This window comes from Labrus mixtus, chromosome 18, assembly GCF_963584025.1.
Source record: "Labrus mixtus chromosome 18, fLabMix1.1, whole genome shotgun sequence".
Lineage (NCBI taxonomy): Eukaryota > Metazoa > Chordata > Actinopteri > Labriformes > Labridae > Labrus > Labrus mixtus.
Window position 1 is genome coordinate 25658010 of NC_083629.1, and position 14679 is coordinate 25672688.

At 43.2% G+C, this 14679-nt stretch overlaps 1 protein-coding gene across 12 annotated transcripts in view; it reads right to left on the reverse strand.

Moving 5' to 3' along the window:
* Positions 1-8203: 8203 nt before the first annotated feature.
* Positions 8204-14679, reverse strand: part of smoc1 (SPARC related modular calcium binding 1) — a 58671-nt gene continuing 52195 nt past the window's right edge. For all 12 annotated transcript variants that reach the window (XM_061063648.1, XM_061063646.1, XM_061063644.1 and 9 more), the window contains one exon: positions 8204-10629. In XM_061063648.1, coding sequence (XP_060919631.1) covers positions 10590-10629 — 40 coding nt within the window. In that variant the 3' untranslated portion in view covers positions 8204-10589. The remainder of the gene's footprint in view (positions 10630-14679) is intronic.

Sequence of the window (14679 nt, forward strand, 5' to 3'; positions counted from 1 at the left end):
CTGCTGTGAAAAACAAACAAACATGACATCATAATGTAGGAAGCTCCAACGTACACAGAAGATCTGCTTTTTAATTTTCATAACCAGTGAAGATACAGAAAGTAGGCATAAATATGTTCCATTGAAATCTTTTGTTTACCTTTAAATTTTTGTCTGTTTTTATCCAAATACATCTGTTTTACAATGGTAGCAGATTTTCTCATCAGAAAGTGTTTTATTGGGGGCACCAGTGGCCTAGTGGTTAGTGCGCACGCCCCATGTATGGAGGCTTTTGTCCTACAAGTGGATGACTTTTCTGAGCGCTCAGCCTGTTTTTGTGCGGCCGCTCCGAGTGCTCAAGTTGAAAATCTTTCAAGAAAGGCGCTGTTGACGCCACCGGTGCTATTTTCCTAATGTTTGATATTCTCTGTAGTTTTACCTCCTACTTATCGTGTCTTGTACCCTCACCCTCCTCGCTCCTCTTCTGATCGGAAAATAAACGATCTCGAATATAAAACATGCAGTAAAAAGTAACGCCGCAGTCTTGGTCATACAGCGCCCGATTTAAACAGAATGTTGTCATAGCGACAGGATGGACGTGCAGCGCAAACATGTTAAACTTGCCGCAGTTTAAAGTTCTTTGACGAGGAATAAAGCCGATACGCTCGAGAGAGAGAGAGAGAGAGAGAGAGAAATGAGGTTTGTGGTGGCGCTGAGGTGATCGATGTAACTCTCTGACATTAACAGCTGATGTTTAAAGACGTCAGGTTAAGTACTAAAGACAAAGATGACTCTGATTCCCCCTGACTGTAAACACTCTGGTACTCTGAACTGAATACCAACTGACCGACTTACAGACAGAAAACATGAAGATATTTATATTAAAGAAAGTTCTCACCAAGAATCCTGATGCTCCAAAGATGATCCCTACGAGTGAACGCACCTCTCCTGCAGGCACACACACTTTCACACACTTGTCCTGGAGCGGAGGGTCGAGTGATAAAGTCGCACTCGGCTGCTGAATTTGAGGCGGGCCTGACAGAATGGCCTCCTGTGAGGGACCAGCTGATCCACATCCTGCGCTCAAACTGACCCAGGATCTGATAACGTCCTGCACAGAAACTCAGATCGGCTCCGTGGTGAAGTCTCACAGCTGATCTCGGGTCAGGACCAAAGAGAACAGGTTTCCATGAGGAGCACTCAGTCGGCATTTTGGCATCACGTGCTTTAGCGGCGTGTTGTGGCTGTTCTGTGGCGATCTTCACTGAACATTCAAGAGCGTCCTGAAAACTTTCATCTCCAAACGTCTCTCTAGGAACTTTCAACAGTTTACTTCATCCACAAAGCAATGTTTTAGTTTCATCCAAAGCAATAAAGGATTAGAAACCTGCAGATAACGATGACATGTGAGAGTGTTTTAAACACTTAGGATCCCAAAGATGAGCACTTAACCAAAGAGAAGACTCCTCGTTATGGTTTCACACATAAATAACAATCTTTGTTTCAACATTAAAGTTAAAAAAAATGTCAGGGAGCAAAATGTTTGAAAGAACCAGAACATGAGGACAAAGCTCAGGAAGAAAGAAAGCAGGAATATCACCTAAATAAAAGTGAAAATGTTGAAGAGTAACTGAACTTTGACCTCTAGTGACAAGAATAAGACAAAACTTTTTCTCCTTTGAATTAATAGAAAGTCAAAATGTTTCATCACAGTGGAAATGTTAATTAATTTTTCCTTAATTAGATTCATTACTTCTCCTACCTAACACCAGAGAGTGTAATAATATGGACAGCGTGTCTTAGACTCCTCCTGTTTAACAGGATGAAGCCAAAGTTTCTTCTTGACGGCCGCTGACATGTTTTTAAGTTTTCAGAGTCTGAGCAGTAAAGCTTCAGTATCGACACCACACCAGTGCTGTCACTTGTTAGTTTAATCTTTGGTGCAGTTTATTCTTCGTAAACTTAGATTTATTTATCCTGGTTTAAAAATAAATCCTTATTAGGACATACCGGTCTTTTACTTCACTCCTTTCCCCGAAATGGTGCAAACAGGTACAGCTCATTACTTCAGTTTTACAGGTTGAAATCCATAAAGCTTTTGATTTTCTCGTCTTTGTGATTTTCTCTTCGTTTCCCGTCACGGATCACCGACATTTAATGAAACCCACTCGCTGTAATTGGCTGATACACAGGTACGAGGGGTTGTTGTGGTCGTGTTTGCATGCTAGTTTCTGTGAACATATTATCCCCGGGAATGTGTGTGTGCACATAAAATCTACGTTATAAGTGACACAATGAAATCACCATGGACACACACACATACACACACACACACACACACACACACACACACCTGCCTCTTTACTAGAAATAAAATCTTAACAGGCAGAAACTGCTTCTCGCTGTCGAGCTGCTCGAGCCAAATAAATAAAAGTAAAGAGAAGATGAATTTCAGGGTCAGGAAACGTTTCCCAGCTTCGACAAACCACATCGTTTGTGCATGAAAATAACCTTTGTCATGAAGGCTTTGTGAAATATGTATGAATAAATATTAATTGGTGCCTGAGGCGTGGAGGTGATGAGAAACAGATCATCCTCGCTAAACGCTGCTCTGTGAAAACACGGCGCGTTGTTTTAGAGACTGCAAAGAAAAGAGCTCTCAGACAGCTGTGAACCTGAAAGGTTTTATTCACAATATCAATATGGCTTCTTCAACTTACAAACTGCTAATAGATGTCAAACATCAGACATCTCATATTTTATCCTTGTGGTTTAATTTCAGAACGTAGCAAACACAAAATGGTTCTTTAAATCCTCAGGATGTTTTTTTTTCCAGCCTCTCAGTTAAATTTCCCTGTGGAGTTTTTGGGGCGAGCTGATGTTTGAACGCAGGGAATGACCCTTTGTTGGCTCTCTGATTGGTCCGCTGACTCACAGATTTTTCTTTTCCTGATTGTTCCTGCTGCACAAACTGACGGACAGTGTCTGATATCACCATGACAACAGCAGTCTGTCTCCCCCCCTGCCATCATGAAAGAAACATCGGCAGGAAATATCTGCACACCTCCAGCTGACAGAGAATATTTGTTGTGATGTAGCCGCTAGTTAGCTTGTTGATGGCGTTGAAGAGTGTGAGAGAGAGAGAGATTTAGATCTGACTTTAACCTCGGTCTGTGGGAGTTTTCTTTTGACACTTTTGAACGCTCTGTCCTGATTTCACTTGTACAGTGTGAGCTCTCAGGTCGTGCTCGACAATCAGGTATCGTCATAAATCATGAGTTTAAATCTTTATTCCACTCACACTACGACATAATCTGGGAAGGTAATCGGTTCAGAGCAGCTTCGAGTCGGGAACACAGCCGCGATCGTCAGGAAGGAATCGGACCTCAAATCAGACCGCTGATCCTGAAGTCTTTATACGATTACTTTACTGTCCATGAAACATTGTTGGACTAAAATCAATCAGTCAAAAAGGTGATAACAATAATAACAATAACGTTACCTGACCATCGTAAACAAATCGGTCGTCCAGTCTGAGATAACATTCAAACAAAGCTTTCATATAATCGATGTGAACGTCAGGCTTTAGGCGAGCAGGGGAGGTGGTATCTGATGGGAAGGCTAGACTCTGTAGTCGAGGACTTCAGAGGCGTGCTGAGCAGAGAACTTATCAAAGATGGCTCAATATGAGGATATTTCTTTTTTATACCATCATCTAATATGGTTTATATTTTAATGTCAGTCGTGTCTTAGTGCTCAACATGTTATACATGTTTTTTTTAGAATTACTTTATTCACTCTCTAAACTTTCTTTGTCTTCCAAAAGGTAGAGAAAATCTTTCTTTGATGTTGTTCAATTCAGAAAGTGTGAAGCTGTTTGCCTGAGATTTTTGGCAATTACAGGAAATTAAAAAATATTTTGTGCAATTATTTTTTTGTTGCTGTGATTTAAAGACAGATATAGTTTTGGTCTGATTCTTACTGGAATCGTATCGAAGTGTAACATTCTGCTATTTGACCTCCCTAATGGACACGCCCCTTTTTTCATTCTGTTTTACATTTTAAATCTACATAAAAACAAACAAACAGCTCCATGTCACAAAACTTTATTGAGCACAAATCTTTAATCACACATGAGAAGTGGTTCCTGTTTCAACCTAAAGAAAAAGAGAAAAGTTTGAGTGTGACGGTAAAATACGTCTTCCACCTGCAAAATGTTCCTGCAGCTGAGCGTGTGGATACGCCTGTCTGGAATGTGACCTTTGACCCCTGAGCCCTGGCCTCCTGGTAGGGGACCCTCTGACCCTGAGCACAGGCTGCCGGGCAGGTGCTGCAGCGAGCACAAATGGTGAACAGTGTGCACCGTCATCATCTCCCCCCCCCCCACCCCCCACCGCTGATGTTCAGCTAGGCTAATGGGGCCGCGCTAATGACCTGTAATGGTGTTTCTGATGTGTTGCTAATTGTTTCAATGCACACACAGGAGGAAGAGACCACATCAAACTAACAGACACAAACCAAACGTGGATTCATTTTAGTGAATGACTGACCGGATCGTCTTAATCTATAGACCTAAACATATTTAAAGTCAGTTTGTTGGCGTTACACTTTCTCTTCAGGAGGAGGTAACAAGTTAGAAAAGACGAGTTTTAAACTTCACACAGCACCTGTACTGCCCACACGTCACATTCAAAACCCCAAATTCCAGTCCTCACCTATGAAACCCCTTCGGCAACCCGCCCACCCTCAGAAAACACACACACGGACAGACGCACACACACATCCCGAAGCAGCTGCGTCATTATAAAACTCTTTTGAACTTCACACTGGAAGTCAAATGCCACATGTGTCAGTACAAGACAGATGTACTGCAGCTGCCTCTTGGCTCCAGTTTCATCTGTGATACTCCCCTCTCTTGCCCCCCCTCCGAACCTACAAAGTCACCCCCCCTCCCCCCATCACCGGCAACCTCACCCCCGAAGCCCCTACGCCTCCCATCATGCACTGACAAAACATCCGCACCTTTGAAGTGTCATCACTAAATCATCTAATCTCACAGCTCACACAAATCAAAAGTGTGAACACAGCGAGCATCTGTGAGGTCGAGTTTCAAAGTTTAGTCAAAGAGATCCTCAAAGTGTGTCCCTCATCATCCTCATTCAAAACTTTTTATATGTAGATATTATACTGGGACATTTCACATGGTCATCACTGAGGTTATAATCTGTGATTTGGTCTGTGGTCCGCTGCACCTCTACAAGTCTCTATTGGTCAGAGTGACATCTTTGCAGCCTCAGTCAAATAAAACATTTTGGAGTTACAGGGAAATCTTTTGATCCAAACTTCTGAAATTTGAAACAAAACTTTTGGATTCTTAAAGGTCCAATCAGTGAGCTGTGTAGAGAGTGAGATGATAAAGGTATCTTACTATCTGATCATTAAGGAAACATGTTGAAGTGCTGGCTTCTCTGACAACAATGCAGCAGCCAGTATGTCCTCCTTCTAACTTTAGATTCTGCTCCTGAATGCTCTGGATTTGTTTGGACCAGAGAAGGTAGGCGCTTTTAAGACACCCCCCCACATGGCCGTTTTGGATGCCCCTCGGTTTTCCAGATATGAGAGCAGTTATCAGGTCAAACCAACAGGTGTTGCAGCAATGGAAGAGAAGTGGTTCAGATAGAAGTGATTGTACCCGACCTAAAAAGCCTCTGCATGTTTCTAATAAGCTCCACGAGCAGAAACGTGCTCAAACTAGGATCAATATTGGAGATGCTTTTGAGTTACATATTGCTCCTTTAAGCTAAATTTTCGGATTTGAAAGCAAAAACTCTGAATTAGCAAACTTTTAGAATACATTTTTACATTTTATATCACAAGTTTATTTAACTTTCCGTGGATTAAAAGCAATCAGTCAAAAAGAACATAAAATAACAGTACCCTATGATTCCCCATCAGGTTTTAAGGATTTCCCTTCAGCGTTGTTGTTCGACTCATTCGTAAAATTAAGAAAACTTCAAGAGAGAATGTTTCTTTAAAAGTGTTTATTAACAGATCATGTAATCCAAAAGGCTTTATTGATGCTGAGCAGTTTGTATTAACTTGTGCACACCTGACTCTCACTGTTCAATGTCTGCAGGCTGTGGTGAGCCGCCTGTACCACAAGAGGTCAGTGTTGAGCTCCTTCTTCCCGACAGCAGAGCGCTCGTCTCCTGTTTCAGCTCCATTTGCATGAACTCAAACTAAAGCAAAGTTTGAATAAATATCTTCAGATCTTAAATTGTTTCTCTTTCTGCACATGGTCACGTGCGACTATGATTTAAATCACCTTTGACGTTCGGAAGACAAAAATCTGAGACCATCGTTCCTCTTTCATGATTTAAAAGTTTTGAAAACTTCTGCAGATTGACAGTTTGATTCCTTCAAAATAAGAGCGCACAGTAGCCGTGTGCTGTTTGCACTTTGATTTCTCTGAGATGAATAAGTCACGGCTCGATGTGAGACTTCAGTCAAACTCGACTCCTCACTGCATCAGCTATTAAGAAATAACTTTTTTGTTTCTTAGTTTGTTCTGAATGCGTCTTCAGACCTTTTTCTCATTATGCACGCTTTAAATTGAAGTCAAAGTTCTTTCACCCAGAGAAGTGATGGAAGCCAGGTGTACGGCGCTGCTGTGTGCCAACATGCACTTCATAAACTCGGCTTTTTATCAGGGAGATTTTCTCTTCTAAAGACGGCCTTGTGTTCTTTTTTTAGTGTCTATTGTGACACAGGTTGAAATAGCTGAAGGAAATCAGGCCTGGATTAAAGTGGAACAAGCTTTTCATTCCTTGGCCAAACAGCTGCACCTCAAGCCTCATCATTTACATTGAGCAATTTCACCCCAAAGGCAACATGTCTGAGTGTTTTGTTTTTCCAGGAAGATCTGATTCCTTCAGCTATGAATAAGAAATATTGAGATTGTCTCGACACGCCTGCCGAGGCTCTGCAGTGAAAAAAGCATAGAGACGATCTGTGCTTCTCTCTGACGGACTGACAGAGCCTCCTTCGCTCTGCGTCCCCCCAGCGTGATTAGCAGTGATTACTAGCCTGTTAGGTTGTCTTAGATCTCTCATGTGATCTGCAGCTCTGCAGCGTCTGGAAGCATTTCAGCAGACACACAAGCCCAGTGTTCAGAGAGGACTGAAGCAGCCACTCAGGAGAGAGACCTTTTCTTTTTCTCCCTCTTGGCACAAGCGTCCAGCTCAAATTAGACATGACTGGACTTGTGATTGTAGCGGATTAAGCACCAGAAAAGTGTATACATTCTTGACCGTGCACAGCGATGATGGCAGGACTCGTAAAACACTGAAACAGTCGAATAACTGCAGCGCAGATCAAATAAACAGAGCTCAGAGTTGATAACATCCAGTCCGGTGTAAGCGTTTTTCAATGTTGTGAATTAGCTACTGTAACATCCTAAAGTCTGACACCATGTGAACACAGAATAACGTTTATATCTCTTTACAATAATCCAGAACAGACAGTGAAGGAAGTGAACAGCCGAACGCCTCACAATGAATTTTTAGTAAAACAAACAATCAAATAAAAGGTTATTGTACATATTTACAATAGGAGCCTCTTCTGTGAGCCCCTGCGGCGGCTCTCGGGGAATACACAACTCCAAACAATTACACAAGCACTCAGACCACAAACTCCACATTCTCCAATTTTCAAAACAATCGTTTCCAAATGCGAAGAAAAAAAATGTATTTTTTTACATTCCAAAATGTCTTTTTCTAGTTTCTTCCTCCCTACTCGGTCGCTCGCTCATTAATCGGGGGCGCCCTTATATTTTTTTATAAGACTTACGGCGTTGTCAAAGCTCCAAGTACATGTGGCGGTAAGAGTTTCACAGAGCGAGGCTGGATTACAGACGATGGATGTGTTTACATACACACAACATGTACTCTGATATTACCGGGGAGACTCAAATATTTATTTTAGGACCTGGCGTTTGTAAATGCCACGTCGTGTTTACGATAAGTTGGATAAGCATTGAGTATGAGCCGCTGTTAGCGGGACACTGAGCCGTGTAAACATCTCTGTTTACTGGATCGCCTTTAGGCTTTTTCTTGGTTCTTTTATTTCAAACTCTGTGAGCTGTTTGGGAGGAATAAATTCCCCACCAGGTCTTAGTCTGGGGTTGGTCGGTGTTATTCAGATTGTTAGAGGAAGACAGAAGAGCCTGAAATGATCGGAGACTCGTTAGCCGTTTTCCAGGTTTGATCATTAAGTGGAGTGAGTATTAAACTAGCCTCAGCTACTTTACAACGTACCACAAAAGTACACAAATTACAGCACAGGGTGTAAACCAATCATGTGACCTTCTAGTTTATGGAAATGTATCCACAATCTCTCCTGACGCTTCTTTAACACACAAGGTTTCTGATCAGTGTCTGTTCTAAGTCTGTGTTAAGGAACTCCCTAGCATGTCTTTTTACAAAGAGGACGAGTCTGTTTTCAGGAACCCTTCAGTGTGTTTCTCTCTCAATCTAAGTTCGGTCTGTTTCGAGGAACCCTGAAGCTCCTGTTTTCTGAGCTTCAGCACACAGTTCGATGTTTGACCTTTTAGATTGTGTTTCTTTCTAACGGGCGGTTAAGTCTCATTCAGGTGTCTTATGGAGGTTCTCAGTCATCCAGGTCATGGCATTCAAAGCTGGAACCAAAGGTCACTGGACTCGGTTGAGTCTCGTTTAGGGATCCTGAAGTGTTATCTCTCTCTCTCCCTTTAGATTCTGTTTTATTTCTCGGGTTAGGGTTGGTTTTAAGGTACCTGCTGTAAGGTCGGTTGTCTTCATGTGGAGGTGTTCTACCTGCTTCATGCTGAGCTGCATCGCTACTGGAGGCTGCTGGGACTGTCTCGTTTTTAACGGGAGGCTGTGATTGAAGATCTTTTTTCAGTTCTTGCAGCCATTTCTTTTTCATGTTTTGTTGCCTTAAAGTTTTTGAAATACTGTAAAATCTGGTGCACATAGTGAACTGCATGCGAAACACTGTTGTGATATCTAAAATGGGTGTCTATCTAAAACTTCATCGCAGACATGCACCGTCATGACATCAACTGCAGTTGCCACCAACAACCACGCTGCCTGATGAGACGAAAAATTGCCCCAATTAATTTTGTATGTGTTGCGCAAAGTTTGCTGGGTTAATGGGCCTGATCTCCTCGCTCTACTACCTGGATGTAAACAAGCACAGAGACATAGCGCATCTCATAGGAGCAGCGCCGTTTGGTGTTTTGATCAACGCCTGGTATATTGACCACAGCGATAAGTAACCACATTCAGCATGGGCATGTGGACGTAAACCCGGGTGCTGCTAAGGTTAGCTTCAGTTGGTAAAGTAATCTGACATATTTCACCCGCTCACCCTGTGATCCGGTGTTAAGCTCGAGTGTTTTCTTAAGTTTAGACGAGTCGGCTTGTCTGAATTGAACTGAACATTTAACCCACTTTGAGATAAGTGTTATAACATCTCTACTGTTAAAGAAAAGACAAAGACAGCAGAGGTGTGTAGCTCGACTCTAGGTGAACTGGTCGCAGGCTGTCGGTTTGACTTCACATCTATCCAGGCCGAGGGCTCGACTAGCGTACAGGTAGCTAGCAGGATTACAGACTCCCCCTGGTGGACACAGCTGGTACTCAAAGAGCTACACACTATCTGACCGTTGAGGATTTTGATGAACACGATGGAAATCATCACACAGGAAGACACTCTGAGAGACCCCCAAAAGCAACCTGAGTCTAAAATACCGCTCGACTTGATTTTACAGTAATGGATAAAACGTTGAAAAGGCGTCTTGTGTCAACTGAGAAATCTGTAAACCACATCCACCATGATGGCCCTGCATCGGCTTTGGGTTGCACAACTTTAAGTAACTATGTGATAAGAAAGGAAAGATTCACGTCCTTCTAACTTCACGATCTGTTGGTCGACTGATTCTTAAACATAGTTCCCAAAAACTGTCCAATGGCAGCGGATCTAGAAAGTTGTGTCCAGTGCGCGGGGGACTCACAGAGCAAACTGTGTGCTGATAAATTAGACGTCATGGTCACAGTTTAATTCTTAACATGCCGTTAACTCATCATGGTCACAAACAACATTCCTTTAGACGGTCTTTTGTCTTTTGACTTTTAAATTGAGCAGTTCGCTCCGGCTGCTCTGGAGATGGTTACCACGGTATGCTGCTGCAGGTCACAGGGGAAATGTCAATTTAATTTAAAGGCCACAGAATGTGTGTAAGCGTCTTTTTGTGCGATCTGAGGACAAACAGAATCACAACAACAGACGGGGGGGGGGGTGTCCAGTGGTGTGTCATCTTTTTTTACAAATATATTCTTCTCATTCTTACTCAAAATCAACACGTACAAACAGACCAAATGTCAAACATAGGGAGGAGAAAGTGCAAATATTTTGGCGCCGCTTCGTTTTCTTTTCTTGTTTTTTTTCAGTCCGTTTTTTTTTTTTTTTTTTTTTTTAAACTCAGGAACTTCCTAATTTTTCTGCTCCATCTTTCTTTTTCCTGTCAGCAAGCGTACAGATGCCTTCCCTCTGTGCCCTCTGCTCTCGTCTCAGCTTCTGGACCCGTCTCGTCTCACACCAGACGACCTACTGGGAACAGAAAGAAAGGCAGACCAGGAGAAAAAAAGAAAAGAAACAGAAATGTATTCACTCATCTGTTTTAGTATTCAGCTGGCAGATGCATTCACACATAGCTGCAGCGTGACAGGACGGCCCTAAAACAGACTCACTTTAAATAAACTCTAATACAGTTTAAAAATAAACTCTTATCAGCGAAGCAGATGGCTGAAGCAGTGAGTCAGTAAAATCACAGATTGCTGTTGAATTCGGAGCTTTGGGTAATTATTAATTTTCCCGACATTCTTTTTCATTTTCAGGGGACGACTTTCTGTCTTTTTTTAAACTTTATTGTTAAACCAGAAAAAATATTTTAGAACTACAGTACCCACAATCCTAGAGCGTCAGTTTTCATTTTATACACTTCATTAATCACAGAGGGGAAATTCTGATTTACATTGAGAGACATGCTTCTCACACACACAGGCCCGATACACGCACACGCACACACACACACACACACACACACACACACACACACAAACAGGACATGTGTTAGTGGAGAGATGTCAGAGTGGGGTCGCTACACACTGCTACACAGGGAGCGCAACAGAGCAGTCAGGGGTTTGGTGCCTTGCTCAAGGGCACCTCAGCAGTGCTCGGGAAGTGACCTACCAGACCAACTTCAAACTATCATGGTCGGCATCGTACTTGAACCGGCGACCCTCTGGTTCCCAACCCAAAGTCCCTACGGACTGAGATACTGCTGCCCCAAATTTGTGGAGCTTGCTGTTACTATGGCAACTACAAATAGCATTCATATAAAGGTTAATATTCTCATTATAGTGTTATAAAGAGGACTTTGTTGCTTCATCCCACACTTCTGTTTTGTTCTTTTAATGTCACATCTTGTCTCAAGAGGGGATAGTCTGGCAGAGATAGTCTCCCGTAGTGAGGTGCATGTGTGAACAACCAGATCAGATGGAATTGATCTTGATATTTTTATGTGATAACAGCTGTAGATACAAATCGAATCAGCACCTAAGAGTCGTGATGAAATCGTATCGAGATGAAAGCTTATCATCCCAGCTCAGTTTTTAATTTGTTGTTATTGCTTTCTTATTGTCCCATTTTCTTCATTAAAGTCTCTTGTACAGTGAAGCTCAGATAGATTCAGTCAGCCGTCTCCCACCTACACTTTAACTCGACCATCACATGTGCTGACGTTATGCTGCAACCGAGCTGTAACTCAACAGCTCTCTGAAGTCATGTTGTGCTCAAATTGCATGGGACAGTCTGCACGAGGGATGGACTGCTCGCTCATCAATCAGACGAGTGAGCGAGGGGGGCAGAGAGAGAGAGCGAGAGAGCGAGGGAGAGAGAGAGAGAAGGAAAGGAAGAAAGAGAGAGAGAGAGAGAGAAGGAGATGGGTGAGGAGCTGAGATTGCTTACAGATGGCTGTCAGAGGGGAGCAGAGGTCCTCCAGAGCCCTGTGTGAGCTCGGCCTGTGTGTGTGTGTGTGTGTGTGAGAGAGAGAGAGGGAAAGAGAGGGGGAGAGGGAACAAGAGAGAGAGAGAGAAAGAGAGAGAGAGGGAAAGAGATTGTTCTTCCAGTTGTGCTTTTTCAAATGGTGTTTGCACGTCTGCCTTTATGATGTCTCTGTACAGTAGGTCTCTATAACTGCAGTATGTTTGTGTGTGTGTGTGTGTGTGTGTGTGTGTGTGTGTGTTCGGGGGGGGGGGGTTTGCATGTGCAGGTGCACTCCCTGTCAGTGCTGGTTATGTCAGCCGTGATATACACGTCCAGCTGATATCGCTGCGCGGTCTGGAAGCTTCTCGAGACGGTGAGTTTGCTTCACAGTCAGGTTTTCTGTTCGATCTTTAAAGCATCACGATCTCTCCAACGCTCCATAAATCTGAAGGTTACCGTCCACATGAAGAAGTCCTGCTTCACCTGCACTTTGATTGTAATGAATAAAAGATTATGGCCACCTCGTTCTTCCATGACTAGTTTGATCTCTTCACGTTTAAAGATCGGACATTTTTATCTAAATCAATGTTAAATTCTCCAGACGGGAATGTTGTTGTAAAATCAAATGTGTTCAAACATTCCCGTGTCATATTCAAATATTGTTTGAAGTTTTATTGAAAAAAAAGACATCCCTACTCTGCACTCATTGAGGTGAGGTGGGTTTTAAATCTGCTTCTCTGCATATGTTATCGATGTGTTTTCTGTGTCTGGAGCTTTGGAGCGTTTTACAAGTCGGTTGTTATATTTGAATTGTTGGTTGTCTTATCTGCTCGACTCACTTCTGCACCCCCGCTTTGAAACAAGACGGAGACCTTAACTTGCTCCTCCAGGTCTGTACGCCTCCCTTTGTCAGCTGCTGACGTCGAACAAGAGAAGCAATTTGCAGGTAGCGCCCTCTGCTGGTTTAAATGAAGTGCTGCAAGATTTTGTTTTACCTCAATGATTTGAATCGCCCATATTTGTAAAGACGGAGTCACACAGGTTTGCTGTGAAACCATACATGATTCACCTTGTTGCAGCCATGTGAATTACTAAGTTGCAGAACGTCACACTGCAAGTTTGATCATTTTGAAATCTTTTCCCCGCATCGAGCTTCAGACCAGCTGTTATCCGACCGAGTTTTTCCTCTTTGCTGCCTTTTATAAGAAACATCAGCAAAGAGGAGGGGAACAAGAACTTCTGTATTTTGCACATTCAGCGTCAGAAAGCCTTTACATTGGCAGCATCAGGGGCCATGTTCCACCTGTCAAACTGTGCAGCAATATTTCCTGATAAATGGTTCCAGTGAAGTCGTGCTGGTCCTCCCTTCAGCTCAGATAAAAGTCTCTCTTGTAAGACGCTGAGCTCCAGTAGTGCTGATGAATCGGCTTTGCAATTACCCGGCTCCAGAGCAGTGACTGGGTCCTCCTCCCAGTCACTGAGGACACTGTCTGTGCCATTAACAACACAAAGCAGCCCGGCCTCTCCCCGGACACCTTGGCCCCACTTGTGATAAAGAGCTGAAAGCAGATCCCGTCTCGCGGTGAATCGTCTCGCCCTCACGAGGGACCGGCCGATAAAGGCAGCTGGCTAAAGAGCTGGGAATCATGGTGTACCTGTACATAGAGGCAGCCCACAGACTCCACTCAGGAGATAAAAAACACAAGTCTGAGTTTACTGTCAGCCCTTAAAATAAAGAAGTAAACTTCTCAGAGTGACAGGAAGTGATGGTGAGCAAATCACAATCCTCCCCTTTGACCTCTGCTGATTCAACACGGCGCAGTTTGTCGAGCTGATGTCACAGTAATTAAAACACAAGTGGCGAGGAGTAATTGCTGTTGGCTCTGAGGGGACAGGGTTCTGGACTTTCTAATGGTGCTGCAGCCCCGGTGCCAGGCCGGCCTCATAATGCCCTCCTTTCATTCCTGCCTAATGACGGACACAGCCAGGACAAACAGGAGGGCAGGAGACGAGCAGGCAGGGAAGGAGACGAGGAAACACAAACCAGCATCAAGCATGTGTACACCTGAAAGCTTTTGTCTACTTAAGCCTCACCTGAAGACTAGACCAGGACGCTCAGGACAGCCTCTGTCAGGCCCAAAGACCCGTCCCCTCATCTGTCTTTAATGACCTCAGGATGTTACTTACATAAACATTACTGTAAATACATTTGTAAGAATCTGCAGAATCAGTCCTCTGAGTGAGAAAAACACTTTTATAAAAACTCTTTGCTGAGTCAAAAGTCTTTCTCTTTAAAGGCTGCTTACTTCCTCATTTCACTCCCCGACAATCCTAAAAATAGAGTCTTAAATCTCCTGATTAGAATTTAGAATTTAAAAGACAAAGAAGAGGACTCAAGACTAGGTCATAAGCCAACTATTAAATGGTAAAACTATTTAATGGGATTCATCCCAAACACACCTAACCTGTGGGCATGGTACGTCTGCATTTTTTGAATTTGATATTTTTGGTGGTTTTTGGTCCTGTGATCCTCCATCACTCTCTGCAGCTAAACCACCTCTGGACCTGATTACAGTCACGCTACCATCTTGATTGACACCCAGTCCAGCATCC